Genomic DNA, 14595 nt, shown 5'->3' on the forward strand with positions numbered 1-14595 from the left:
CACACTTGGCTTTATCCTCTAGCCTTGCACACTTGGCTTTATCCTCTAGCCTTGCACACTTGGCTTTATCCTCTAGCCTTGCACACTTGGCTTTATCCTCTAGCCTTGCACACTTGGCTTTATCCCCTAGCCTTGCACACTTGGCTTTATCCTCTAGCCTTGCACACTTGGCTTTATCCTCTAGCCTTGCACACTTGGCTTTATCCTCTAGCCTTGCACACTTGGCTTTATCCCCTAGCCTTGCACACTTGGCTTTATCCTCTAGCCTTGCACACTTGGCTTTATCCTCTAGCCTTGCACACTTGGCTTTATCCCTAGCCTGCACAGCCTTGCACACTTGGCTTTATCCTCTAGCCTTGCACACTTGGCTTTATCCTCTGCACAGCCTTGCACACTTGGCTTTATCCTTGCACACTTGGCTTTATAGCCTTGCACACTTGGCTTTATCCTCTAGCCTTGCACACTTGGCTTTATTATGCACACTTGGCTTTATCCCTAGCCTTGCACACTTGGCTTTATCCTCTAGCCTTGCACACTTGGCTTTATCCTCTAGCCTTGCACACTTGGCTTTATCCTCTAGCCTTGCACACTTGGCTTTATCCTCTAGCCTTGCACACTTGGCTTTATCCTCTAGCCTTGCACACTTGGCTTTATCCTCTAGCCTTGCACACTTGGCTTTATCCTCTAGCCTTGCACACTTGGCTTCATCCTCTAGCCTTGCACACTTAGCTTTATCCTCTAGCCTTGCACACTTGGCTTTATCCTCTAGCCTTGCACACTTGGCTTTATCCTCTAGCCTTGCACACTTGGCTTTATCCTCTAGCCTTGCACACTTGGCTTTATCCTCCAGCCTTGCACACTTGGCTTTATCCTCCAGCCTTGCACACTTGGCTTTATCCTCTAGCCTTGCACACTTGGCTTTATCCTCTAGTAAACATGTTTTAACATCTTAGTCTTGGAATACTTCATTTTTCTCAGTATTGCTAATTTTGTCTTTGTTAGGCCTATTTATTCATATCAACTATGTTTAAACCTCTAGTTTCGGATACTTAGCTTTGCTAGTCTTGCTCACTTGATAAATGCTGACTCCGTCTTCTTTCTGACTTCCTCTTCAGAGTGTCTGACTTTCTTATGGGAGATGTGGACAGCCAATCAGGGTTGGGGATCCCACCGACCAGGAGAAGCAGGGTATGCCATCAGACACTGACTCTGTGAACTATCCTAAATGTAGTCTAAACCCTGTTGAATTGAACCCTGTTGAATTGAACCCTGTTGAATTGAGTTGAATGTTTGTTTTACAGAACGTTTTCAGTAAAGTAGATACAAGAAAAACATATATTTTGGTAGTTTTTTTGTGATCAAATGTCTTTTTTTTTTCTTTTTTTTTTTTGCAAGACAGTTCCAAAACGAGAAAATGCAGTCAACTGTATTAAAGACATGTCTCCATGTTGTGTTATTTCTAGTCTTCTGAGAATCTCTCTGTGGATTCTGGGAGATGTGCTCCAGAGAAGGATACTGGGTGGAAGAATGATCTAGTGGGTAAGAGTCTCATTTTAGTTATTTCTTCTCTCTCTCCTTTTTCCTTCTCTTTTTTCTTCTTTTGTTTCCTCTGTCTCTCGCTCTGTCTCTCGCTCTGTCTCTCGCTCTGTCTCTCGCTCTGTCTCTGTCTCTCGCTCTGTCTCTGTCTCTCGCTCTGTCTCTGTCTCTGTCTCTGTCTCTCGCTCTGTCTCTCGCTCTGTCTCTGTCTCTCGCTCTGTCTCTGTCTCTCGCTCTGTCTCTCGCTCTGTCTCTCTCGCTCTGTCTCTCTCGCTCTGTCTCTCTCTCTCGCTCTGTCTCTCTCTCGCTCTGTCTCTCTCTGTCTCTCTCTGTCTCTCTCTGTCTCTCTCTCGCTCTGTCTCTGTCTCTCGCTCTGTCTCTGTCTCTCGCTCTGTCTCTCGCTCTGTCTCTGTCTCTCGCTCTGTCTCTCGCTCTGTCTCTGTCTCTCGCTCTGTCTCTCGCTCTGTCTCTCGCTCTGTCTCTCGCTCTGTCTCTCTCTCGCTCTGTCTCTCTCGCTCTGTCTCTCTCTCGCTCTGTCTCTCTCTCGCTCTGTCTCTCTCTCGCTCTGTCTCTCTCTCGCTCTGTCTCTCTCTCGCTCTGTCTCTCTCGCTCTGTCTCTCTCGCTCTGTCTCTCTCGCTCTGTCTCTCTCTCGCTCTGTCTCTCTCTCGCTCTGTCTCTCTCTCGCTCTGTCTCTCTCTCGCTCTGTCTCTCTCTCGCTCTGTCTCTCTCTCGCTCTGTCTCTCTCTCGCTCTGTCTCTCTCGCTCTGTCTCTCTCGCTCTGTCTCTTCTCTCCTCTTCTCTCTCTCTCTCTCTCTCTCTCTCTCTCTCTCTCTCTCTCTCTCGCTCTGTCTCTCTCTCTCGCTCTGTCTCTCTCTCTCGCTCTGTCTCTCTCTCTCGCTCTGTCTCTCTCGCTCTCTCTTCTCTCCTCTTCTCTCTCTCTCTCTCTTCTCTCTCTCTCTCTTGTTTCAATTCAAGGGCTTTGTCCCCCCCCTCCCTCTCTCTTGTTTCAATTCAAGGGCTTTGTTGGCATGGGAAACATATGTTAACATTTCCAAAGCAAGTGGGGTTTCTGTCTTTGTTCCTCCCCCCTCTCTCTCTCGTTTCTCTCGCTCCCCCCATTTTCTTGTTTGTCAATTCAATAGACTTTGACATGGCAAGTTTAAATGACTAAATATACATTTAACAAAAATGCTTGGACCAACAGCAATAATACTAGCAGTGGAAATGAGATTACCATTAACAACAACTACAACAACAACAATATTACTGAGAATAACAATACATTAAAGTAATAGTAGTAGACTATTAGATGTTTTATATTCCTTTTAATGGCTTAGGATGCTCTTCTTGGTTTGTCTCTCAGCTCGTTCACACCCATGTGAAAGCTACCTGTGTTGCTGATATTTAGTCCGAGATACTCGTCGTTTTTAGTGTGTTCTGATAGATCGGTGATATTTAGTCCGAGATACTCGTCGTTTTTAGGGTGTTCTAATAGATCGGTGATATTTAGTCCGAGATACTCGTCGTTTTTAGTGTGTTCTAATAGATCGGTGATATTTAGTCCGAGATACTCGTCGTTTTTAGTGTGTTCTAATAGATCTGTGATATTTAGTCCGAGATACTCGTCGTTTTTAGTGTGTTCTAATAGATCGGTGATATTTAGTCCGAGATACTCGTCGTTTTTAGTGTGTTCTAATAGATCTGTGATATTTAGTCCGAGATACTCGTCGTTTTTAGTGTGTTCTAATAGATCGGTGGTATTTAGTCCGAGATACTATATTTTTTAGGGTGTTCTAATAGATCTGTGATATTTAGTCCTAGATACTCATCGTTTTTAGTGTGTTCTAATAGATCTGTGATATTTAGTCCGAGATACTCGTCGTTTTTAGTGTGTTCTAATAGATCGGTGATATTTAGTCCGAGATACTCGGTCTTTTTAGGGTGTTCTAATAGATCTGTGATATTTAGTCCAGATACTCTGTCGTTTTTAGTGTGTTCTAATAGATCGGTGATATTTAGTCTGAGATACTCTCTCGTTTTTAGGGTGTTCTAATAGATCTGTGATATTTAGTCCTGATCTCGTCGTTTTTAGTGTGTTCTAATAGATCGGTGATATTTAGTCCGAGATACTCAGTCGTTTTTAGTGTGTTCTAATAGATCGGTGATATTTAGTCCGAGATACTGTCGTTTTTAGTGTGTTCTAATAGATCGGTGGTATTTAGTCCGAGATACTCGTCGTTTTTAGGGTGTTCTAATAGATCGGTGATATTTAGTCCGAGATACTCGTCTTTTAGTGTGTTCTAATAGATCGGTGGTATTTAGTCCGAGATACTCAGTCTTTTTAGGGTGTTCTGATAGATCGGTGATATTTAGTCCGAGATACTGTCGTCGTTTTTAGTGTGTTCTAATAGATCTGTGATATTTAGTCCGATATACTCGTTGTTTTTAGTGTGTTCGAATAGATTGGTGATATTTAGTCCGAGATACTCGTCGTTTTTAGTGTGTTCTAATAGATCGGTGATATTTTAGTCCGAGATACTCGTCGTTTTTAGGGTGTTCTAATAGATCTGTGATATTTAGTCCGAGATACTCGCTCGTTTTTAGTGTGTTCTAATAGATTGGTGATATTTAGTCCTAGATACTCGTCGTCATTTTTTAGGGTGTTCTAATAGATCGGTGATATTTAGTCCTAGATACTCGCTGCAGATAATTTTTTAGGGTGTTCTAATAGATCGGTGATATTTAGTCCGAGATACTCAGTGTTTTAGTGTGTTCTAATAGATTGGTGATATTTAGTCCTAGATACTTGATCGTTTTTAGGGTGTTCTAATAGATCAGGTGATATTTAGTCCGAGATACTCGTTTTTCCGTTTTTAGGGTGTTCTAATAGATCGGTGATATTTAGTCCGAGATTCGTCGTTTTTAGTGTGTTCTAATAGATCTGTGATATTTAGTCCGAGGATACATAGTCGTTTTTAGTGTGTTCTAATAGATCTGTGATATTTCTGTCCGAGATACTCGTCGTTTTTAGTGTGTTCTAATCGATCGGTGATATTTAGTCCTAGATACTCGTCGTTTTAGTGTGTTCTAATAGATCTGTGATATTTAGTCCTAGATACTCGTCGTTTTTAGTGTGTTCTAATCGATCGGTGATATTTAGTCCTAGATACTCGTCGTTTTTAGTGTGTTCTAATAGATCTGTGATATTTAGTCCTAGATACTCGTCGTTTTTAGTGTGTTCTAATAGATCTGTGATATTTAACGAGATATAGTCGTTTTTAGTGTGTTCTAATCGATCGGTGATATTTAGTCCTAGATAGTCGTTTTTAGTGTGTTCTAATAGATCTGTGATATTTAGTCCGAGATACTCGTCGTTTTTAGTGTGTTCTAATAGATCTGTGATATTTAGTCCGAGATACTCGTCGTTTTAGTGTGTTCTAATAGATCTGTGATATTTAGTCCTAGACTCGTCGTTTTTAGTGTGTTCTAATAGATTGTGATATTTAGTCCGAGATACTCGTCGTTTTTAGGGTGTTCTAATAGATCGGTGATATTTAGTCCGAGATACTCGTCGTTTTTAGTGTGTTCTAATAGATCGGTGATATTTAGTCCGAGATACTCGTCGTTTTTAGTGTGTTCTAATAGATCGGTGATATTTAGTCCGAGATACTCGTCGTTTTTAGTGTGTTCTAATAGATCGGTGATATTTAGTCCGAGATACTCGTCGTTTTTAGGGTGTTCTAATAGATCGGTGATATTTAGTCCGAGATACTCGTCGTTTTTAGTGTGTTCTAATAGATCGGTGATATTTAGTCCGAGATACTCGTCGTTTTTAGTGTGTTCTAATAGATCGGTGATATTTAGTTCGAGATACTCGTCGTTTTTAGTGTGTTCTAATAGATCGGTGATATTTAGTTCGAGATACTCGTCGTTTTTAGGGTGTTCTAATAGATCGGTGATATTTAGTCCGAGATACTCGTCGTTTTTAGTGTGTTCTAATAGATCGGTGTCCTAATAGAATTTATATTTGTCATCCTGATTTCTGACATTTTTTGGAAATTTCGTTATATCCATTTTTAACGGTCAGAGCCCAGGTCTGACAGAACCTGTGGTTAACGGTCAGAGTCCAGGTCTGACAGAACCTGTGGTTAATGCTCAGAGCCCAGAACTGACAGAACCTGTGGTTAACGCTCAGAGCCCAGGTCTGACAGAACCTGTGGTTAACGTTCAGAGCCCAGGTCTGACAGAACCTGTGGTTAACGCTCAGAGCCCAGGTCTGACAGAACCTGTGGTTAACGCTCAGAGCCCAGGTCTGACAGAACCTGTGGTTAACGCTCAGAGCCCAGGTCTGACAGAACCTGTGGTTAACGCTCAGAGCCCAGGTCTGACAGAACCTGTGGTTAACGCTCAGAGCCCAGGTCTGACAGAACCTTTGGTTAACGCTCAGAGCCCAGGTCTGACAGAACCTTTGGTTAACGCTCAGAGCCCAGGTCTGACAGAACCTGTGGTTAACGCTCAGAGCCCAGGTCTGACAGAACCTGTGGTTAACGCTCAGAGCCCAGGTCTGACAGAACCTGTGGATAACGGTCAGAGCCCAGGTCTGACAGAACCTGTGGTTAACGCTCAGAGTCCAGGTCTGACAGAACCTATACAGATGATCTAGGTGCTGCTGTAACTTCTCCTTAGTGGGAGACAACAGACCCTCCTTAGTGGGAGACAGCAGACCCTCCTTAGTGGGAGACAGCAGACCCTCCTTAGTGGGAGACAGCAGACCCTCCTTAGTGGGAGACAGCAGAACCTCCTTAGTGGGAGACAGCAGAACCTCCTTAGTGGGAGACAGCAGAACCTCCTTAGTGGGAGACAGCAGAACCTCCTTAGTGGGAGACAGCAGACCCTCCTTAGTGGGAGACAGCAGACCCTCCTTAGTGGGAGACAGCAGACCCTCCTTAGTGGGAGACAGCAGACCCTCCTTAGTGGGAGACAGCAGACCCTCCTTAGTGGGAGACAGCAGACCCTCCTTAGTGGGAGACAGCAGACCCTCCTTAGTGGGAGACAGCAGCACCAGGTCATCTATCTACAACAGACCCTCCTCCTGTCTGTTTTGCTTGTTTTATTTTAGTGTATTTTAATAACATCACGTTTTCCCTCCAATACCACTTTCTATTAGTCTAATAAAAAGACCTTTGTGCCAAATTGAATCAAATTATTTCTTGAAGTTTACAAAACACGAGTTGATTGTGCCTTTTGGTTTTGGTGAACTTCTTTGTCATTTGGAGGGTGGGAATGTGGTCAGTTGTACAGTAGTATTTTTTTTTAATCCAATCTTCTGCTCAGAAGGTTGTGTTCATCAAGGAAATTATGTAGTCTGCTATTTTATGATACTGCAGATAATTTTTATAGATTGGTCTGATCAATGCTTGGTTCCAAATATCGGGGAAAATACCTGCAGTGGGGATAATGTTGAAGAGTTTGAGTATAGCCCATTTTGAATTTGTGGTCTGTATATTTGATCATTTCATGTAAAATACAATCAGCACCACAGGCCTTTTTGGGTTGGAGAGTGCATCGTTTTTCCAATAATTCTTCTTCTGTAACTGGGGAAGCCACAGGATTCTGATAGTCTTTGACTGCTGGTTCAAGGATTTGTAATTTTTCTTGTATGTCTCTTTGTTCTGGGCTCTTTGTTATATCGCTGTAGAGGTTTGCAAAGTGTTTTCTCCACATATCCCCATTTTGGAGAGCCAATTCCTCCTGTTGAGGTTAGTTTAATTTATTCCAATTCTCCCAGAAGTGGTTGGACTCTTATCGATTCCTCAATTCCATCCAGCTGATTTCTAATGTGCTGTTCCTTTTTCTGTTCTCACTGTGTGTTTGTATTGTTTCAGAGTTTCTCCATATTGAAGGTGCATATTTTCTTTGTCTGGTTTTGTTTTTGATTAGATTGATTTTTTTTGGGGGGGGGGTGGGGTGGGGGGTGTTCCTCTTATGTTTCTTTAGATTAGCCAAGGAGGTTAATTTGTCATATATGTCTGTTCCAAACTACCAAGTTTACACCTTCATTGTTGCAGCAGAATGTTAATTATTGTAATTAATTACCCCTCCTGGATCCGGGAGCGTTGTCATCAACTACAGTAATTAGCATAACGCAACTGACAAAGAAACTAGTGCCTCGAGATTCAACAGGTTTTAAGACTAAAACGTTGTCCAGGAGAGATTTGTATTGGCTAACAATATTTTTTTTTTGATAGATGTCTGTATCTGTAGGACTGTTTTAGAACCATGTAATTTATTGGGCTGCGATGCTTCATGGTTGGGTTCTGCTTTTCTCAGAGACTGTGATTTTACTGTGGTCTGAGAGACTCTGGGTTGGTCTGAGAGAGGTGTTAATGGGCTGACTGTGAAGGCTCTGAGAGACTCTGGGTTGGTCTGAGAGAGGTGTTAGTGGGCTGACTGTGAAGGCTCTGAGAGACTCTGGGTTGGTCTGAGAGAGGTGTTAGTGGGCTGACTGCGAAGGCTCTGAGAGACTCTGGGTTGGTCTGAGAGAGGTGTTAGTGGGCTGACGGTGAAGGCTCTGAGAGACTCTGGGTTGGTCTGAGAGAGGTGTTAGTGGGCTGACGGTGAAGGCTCTGAGAGACTCTGGGTTGGTCTGAGAGAGGTGTTAGTGGGCTGACTGTGAAGGCTCTGAGAGACTCTGGGTTGGTCTGAGAGAGGTGTTAGTGGGCTGACTGTGAAGGCTCTGAGAGACTCTGGGTTGGTCTGAGAGAGGTGTTAGTGGGCTGACTGTGAAGGCTCTGAGAGACTCTGGGTTGGTCTGAGAGAGGTGTTAGTGGGCTGACGGTGAAGGCTCTGAGAGACTCTGGGTTGGTCTGAGAGAGGTGTTAGTGGGCTGACTGTGAAGGCTCTGAGAGACTCTGGGTTGGTCTGAGAGAGGTGTTAGTGAGCTGACTGTGAAGGCTCTGAGAGACTCTGGGTTGGTCTGAGAGAGGTGTTAGTGGGCTGACGGTGAAGGCTCTGAGAGACTCTGGGTTGGTCTGAGAGAGGTGTTAGTGGGCTGACTGTGAAGGCTCTGAGAGACTCTGGGTTGGTCTGAGAGAGGTGTTAGTGGGCTGACGGTGAAGGCTCTGAGAGACTCTGGGTTGGTCTGAGAGAGGTGTTAGTGGGCTGACTGAAGGCTCTGAGAGACTCTGGGTTGGTCTGAGAGAGGTGTTAGTGGGCTGACTGTGAAGGCTCTGAGAGACTCTGGGTTGGTCTGAGAGAGGTGTTAGTGGGCTGACTGTGAAGGCTCTGAGAGACTGGGTTGGTCTGAGAGAGGTGTTAGTGGGCTGACTGTGAAGGCTCTGAGAGACTCTGGGTTGGTCTGAGGGAGGTGTTAGTGGGCTGACTGTGAAGGCTCTGAGAGACTCTGGGTTGGTCTGAGAGAGGTGTTAGTGGGCTGACTGTGAAGGCTCTGAGAGACTGGGTTGGTCTGAGAGAGGTGTTAGTGGGCTGACTGCGAAGGCTCTGAGAGACTCTGGGTTGGTCTGAGAGAGGTGTTAGTGGGCTGACGGTGAAGGCTCTGAGAGACTCTGGGTTGGTCTGAGAGAGGTGTTAGTGGGCTGACTGCGAAGGCTCTGAGAGACTCTGGGTTGGTCTGAGAGAGGTGTTAGTGGGCTGACTGCGAAGGCTCTGAGAGACTCTGGGTTGGTCTGAGAGAGGTGTTAGTGGGCTGACTGCGAAGGCTCTGAGAGACTCTGGGTTGGTCTGAGAGAGGTGTTAGTGGGCTGACTGTGAAGGCTCTGAGAGACTCTGGGTTGGTCTGAGAGAGGTGTGAGTGGGCTGACTGTGAAGGCTCTGAGAGACTCTGGGTTGGCCTGAGAGAGGTGTGAGTGGGCTGACTGTGAAGGCTCTGAGAGACTCTGGGTTGGTCTGAGGGAGGTGTTAGTGGGCTGACTGTGAAGGCTCTGAGAGACTCTGGGTTTAGGTCGGTGAGGAAGTAGTCTACAGTGCTGCTACCAAGGGATGAGCTGTAGGTGTACCTACCAAAAGAGTCCTCTCTTCTCTCTCTCTCTCTCTCTCTCTATCTCGCTCTCTCTCTCTCTCTCTCTATCTCGCTCTCTCTCTCTCTCTCTCTCTCTCTCTCTCTCTCTCTCTCTCTCTCTCTCTCTCTCTCTCTCTCTCTCTCTCTCTCTCTCTCTCTCTCTCTCTCTCTCTCTCTCTCTCTCTCTCTCTCTCTCTCTCTCTCTCTCTCTCTCTCTAAAAAAAAAATAGTATTTCAAACCTTGAATGAGGGTTTCACATTTGGGGAAATGACACTCTCTAATTGTTTTATTTCTTTCACATCATTTTGTCTCAGGTGGTGCAGCAGTTGCACAGCCTTTCCTCTACAGGGAGCCAGGCTTTCCTTTGTCTGCCCTGCTCACTGAGCCTGCACTATCTCAAGGTTTTTCTAAGGTTTTGAGTAGTAACCATGGTCAATAACCCATAATGACATAGTAAAAACAGTTATTTTATTTCAATTTTTTTTTCAAATGTATTAAAAAATGTTAAAATCATATTTACACAAGTATTCAGATCCTTTACTCAGTACTTTGTTGAAGCACCTTTGGCAGCGATTACAGCCTCAAGGCTTCTTGGGTATGACGCTACAAGCGTGGCACACCTGTATTTGGGGAGTTTCTTCCATTCTTATCTGCAGATCCTCTCAAGCTCTGTCAGGTTGGATGGGGAGCGATGCTGCAGTTATTTTCAGGTCTCTCCAGGTTGCTAGGTAACCATGCAATTCATCTAACAATAACGTTTAAATATATTGTTGCTAGGTAACCATGCAATTCATCTAACAATAACTTTTAAATATATTGTTGCTCGGTAACCATGGAATTCATCTAACAATAACTTTTAAATATATTGTTGCTAGGTAACCATGCAATTCATCTAACAATAACTTGTAAATATATTGTTGCTAGGTAACCATGCAATTCATCTAACAATAACTTTTAAATATATTGTTGCTCGGTAACCATGCAATTCATCTAACAATAACTTTTAAATATATTGTTGCTCGGTAACCATGCAATTCATCTAACAATAACTTTTAAATATATTGTTGCTAGGTAACCATGCAATTCATCTAACAATAACTTTTAAATATATTGTTGCTAGGTAACCATGCAATTCATCTAACAATAACTTTTAAATATATTGTTGCTAGGTAACCATGCAATTCATCTAACAATAACTTTTAAATATATTGTTGCTAGGTAACCATGCAATTCATCTAACAATAACGTGTTTTGCATCCATTCCTCTGCCAATTGACTTTCTCTGTTTGTAAAGTCGTGTTATTTTCTCTATATTAACAGTTGAGAAATAATTATAATACTCAAATAAAGCTGAGAACCTCCTATTTTAAAATATATATATATATATATATATATATATATATATATATATATATATATATAAACAGAAACTGTAGTTTTTAAAAACGTTGTCTTTCCCACAATTACATTTAGAAATGTTGCTCGACTGTCAGTAAGGCTCTTATCAGAATGCATCTCTCCCTTCACTTTGTGTGCAAAAGGGGGGAGTGAGAGTGAGAGCCAGCAGAGAAAGGGCAGCAGGGCAGATACTTTCATTGCAGGTTAATGCACGTTATTGTTGACCAAATAATGGTTTTAGAACAAAAGCATCTACAGGAACATAGCCTGATCACAGAAATTGCCGATATAAGTAAAATTGCTTCTGTAAGAATAACAACGTTGGTTTCAGTATTTATTTTAATTTAAAGACATTGCTGAAATTAGCTTTAAGACTGCAACATTTCTCTTAGCTTAGGCAAGTCGGTTAAGAACAAATTCTTATTTTCAATGACTGCCTAGGAACAGTGGGTTAACTGACTGTTCCGGGGCAGAACGACAGATTTGTACCTTGTCAGCTCGGGGATTTGAACTTGCAATCTTCCGGTTACTAGTCCCACGCTGTGGTTAGGAACCCCCCCACCCCCCACCCAATGTGGTTATGAACCCCCCCCTCCCCCCCATGTGGTTAGGAACCCCCCCAATGTGGTTAGGACCCCCCGCCCAAATGTGGTTAGGAACCCCCACCCCTATCCCCCAATGTGGTTAGGAACCCCCCCACTGTAACAACAGTAGAGACTGTATGATCGATGCTCCTCCTGTACTACATATCCAGGCCCAGAGGTGGCGCTGTCTGAGGAGGAGGAGGATGTTGACCTGACGCTGCAGAAGAACGACAGCGGGGTGGAGTCGGCTCTGCTCTATGCCAAGGCCTGGTCTAAGTACACCAAAGATCTGCTGGCCTGGGTCGACAAACGCCTGGGACTGGGTTAGTCAGACACATGCATTCACCTGCAAGCATGCACACACGCATGACCTACACACGGCTCACACATACACACCTGGCTAGAAAATAGCCTAGGCCCAACTCATATCAGTATTTACCTCAGATCTTCAGTCAAAACCTACTAATGAAATAAATGGAATCAAAATGCTGATACTCTTTTCATTCATTTAATTAACAAGTTATGAGTAACACCCAATTCCCCGGTGTGGAAAACGTTATTGTCCCCTTTACACTCAGTAACTGGTTGTGCCACCTTTAGCTGCAAGGACTCCAACCAACCACCTCCTGTAGTTGATCAGTCCACCTTTAGCTGCAAGGACTCCAACCAACCACTTCCTGTAGTTGATCAGTCCACCAGCTGCAATGACTCCAACCAACCCTTCCTGTAGTTGATCAGTCCACCAGCTGCAATGACTGCCAACCAACCACTTCCTGTAGTTGATCAGTCCACCTTTAGCTGCAATAGACTCCAACCAACCACTTCCTGTAGTTTCAGTCCACCAGCTGCAATGACTCCAACCAACCACTTCCTGTAGTTGATCAGTCCACCAGCTGCAATGACTCCAACCAACCACTTCCTGTAGTTGATCAGTCCACCTTTAGCTGCAATGACTCCAACCAACCACTTCCTGTAGTTGATCAGTCCACCAGCTGCAATGACTCCAACCAACCACTTCCTGTAGTTGATCAGTCCACCTTTAGCTGCAATGACTCCAACCAACCACTTCCTGTAGTTGATCAGTCCACCAGCTGCAATGACTCCAACCAACCACTTCCTGTAGTTGATCAGTCCACCTTTAGCTGCAATGACTCCAACCAACCACTTCCTGTAGTTGATCAGTCCACCAGCTGCAATGACTCCAACCAACCACTTCCTGTAGTTGATCAGTCCACCAGCTGCAATGACTCCAACCAACCACTTCCTGTAGTTGTTGATCAGTCTCTCACGTCGCTGTGGAGGAATTTACTGTAGCTGCAATGACTCCAACCAAACACTTCCTGTAGTTATTGATCAGTCTCTCACGTCACTGTGGAGGAATTTTGGCCCACTCTTCCTTAAGCATAACTGCTTAAACTGAGCTAGACATCCATGTTAGTGGACATACACTATATATACAAAAGTATGTGGACACCCCTTCAAATTAGTGGATTCGGCTAATTCAGCCACACCTGTTGCTGACTGGTGTATAAAATTGAGCACACAGTCATGCAATCTCCATAGACAAATATCGACAGTAGAATGGCCTTTATTGAAGAGCTCAGTGACTTATAACGTGGCATCAAGTCAGTTCGTTAAATTTCTGCCCTGCTAGATCTGCCCCCCCGGTCAACTGTCGGTGATGTTATTGTGAAGTGGAAACGTCTAGGAGCAACAATGGCTCAACCTTGAAGTGGTAGGCCACACAAGCTCACAGAACGGGACCACCAAGTGCGGAAGCAGATAGTGCGTAAAAATAGTCTGTCCTCGGTTGCAACACTCACTACAGAGTTCCAAACTGCCTCTGGAAGCAACGTCAGCACAATAACTGTTCGTCAGGAGCTTCATGAAATGGTGTTTCCATGGCAGAGCATTCGCACACAAGCCTAAGATCACCATGCGCAATGCCCAGCGTCGGCTGGAGTGGTGTAAGGCTCACTGCCATTGGACTCTGGAGCAGTGGAAACATGTTCTCTGGAGCAGTGGAAACATGTTCTCTGGAGCAGTGGAAACATGTTCTCTGGAGCAGTGGAAACATGTTCTCTGGAGCAGTGGAAACATGTTCTCTGGAGCAGTGGAAACATGTTCTCTGGAGCAGTGGAAACATGTTCTCTGGAGCAGTGGAAACATGTTCTCTGGAGCAGTGGAAACATGTTCTCTGGAGCAGTGGAAACATGTTCTCTGGAGCAGTGGAAACATGTTCTCTGGAGCAGTGGAAACATGTTCTCTGGAGCAGTGGAAACATGTTCTCTGGAGCAGTGGAAACACGTTCTCTGGAGCAATGGAAACATGTTCTCTGGAGCAGTGGAAACACGTTCTCTGGAGCAGTGGAAACACGTTCTCTGGAGCAGTGGAAACATGTTCTCTGGAGCAGTGGAAACATGTTCTCTGGAGCAGTGGAAACATGTTCTCTGGAGCAGTGGAAACATGTTCTCTGGAGCAGTGGAAACATGTTCTCTGGAGCAGTGGAAACATGTTCTCTGGAGCAATGGAAACATGTTCTCTGGAGCAGTGGAAACACGTTCTCTGGAGCAGTGGAAACACGTTCTCTGGAGCAGTGGAAACCTGTTCTCTGGAGCAGTGGAAACCTGTTCTCTGGAGCAGTGGAAACATGTTCTCTGGAGCAGTGGAAACACGTTCTCTGGAGCAGTGGAAACATGTTCTCTGGAGCAGTGGAAACATGTTCTCTGGAGCAGTGGAAACATGTTCTCTGGAGCAGTGGAAACACGTCTTCTGGAGCAGTGGAAACATGTTCTCTGGAGCAGTGGAAACATGTTCTCTGGAGCAGTGGAAACATGTTCTCTGGAGCAGTGGAAACATGTTCTCTGGAGCAGTGGAAACATGTTCTCTGGAGCAGTGGAAACATGTTCTCTGGAGCAGTGGAAACACGTTCTCTGGAGCAGTGGAAACATGTTCTCTGGAGCAGTGGAAACATGTTCTCTGGATGAATCACGCTTCACTGCATCTGGCAGTCCGATGGAAGAATCTTGGTTTGGCGGATGTCAGGAGAACACTGCCT

General features: G+C 44.4%; 1 protein-coding gene and 1 long non-coding RNA gene across 8 annotated transcripts in view; both read left to right on the plus strand.

Moving 5' to 3' along the window:
* The window catches only part of LOC118382154 (rho GTPase-activating protein 29-like), a 72709-nt gene that overhangs the window by 23710 nt on the left and 34404 nt on the right, over positions 1–14595 (plus strand). For all 6 annotated transcript variants that reach the window (XM_052463083.1, XM_052463081.1, XM_052463080.1 and 3 more), the window contains 3 exons: positions 1116–1188; positions 1464–1539; positions 11708–11860. In XM_052463083.1, coding sequence (XP_052319043.1) covers positions 1116–1188; positions 1464–1539; positions 11708–11860 — 302 coding nt within the window. The remainder of the gene's footprint in view (positions 1–1115; positions 1189–1463; positions 1540–11707; positions 11861–14595) is intronic.
* Positions 7926–9516, plus strand: LOC127907544 (uncharacterized). 2 transcript variants are annotated; one of them, XR_008064807.1, is made up of 7 exons: positions 7926–8027; positions 8193–8357; positions 8413–8467; positions 8578–8632; positions 8741–8795; positions 9067–9341; positions 9452–9516. It is a non-coding gene; the product is annotated as an uncharacterized LOC127907544 (long non-coding RNA). The 2 variants fall into 2 exon arrangements; XR_008064808.1 differs by lacking the exons at positions 7926–8027; positions 8578–8632 and having other exon boundaries at positions 8166–8357.

This window comes from Oncorhynchus keta, chromosome 15, assembly GCF_023373465.1.
Source record: "Oncorhynchus keta strain PuntledgeMale-10-30-2019 chromosome 15, Oket_V2, whole genome shotgun sequence".
Classification (NCBI taxonomy): Eukaryota; Metazoa; Chordata; class Actinopteri; order Salmoniformes; family Salmonidae; genus Oncorhynchus; species Oncorhynchus keta.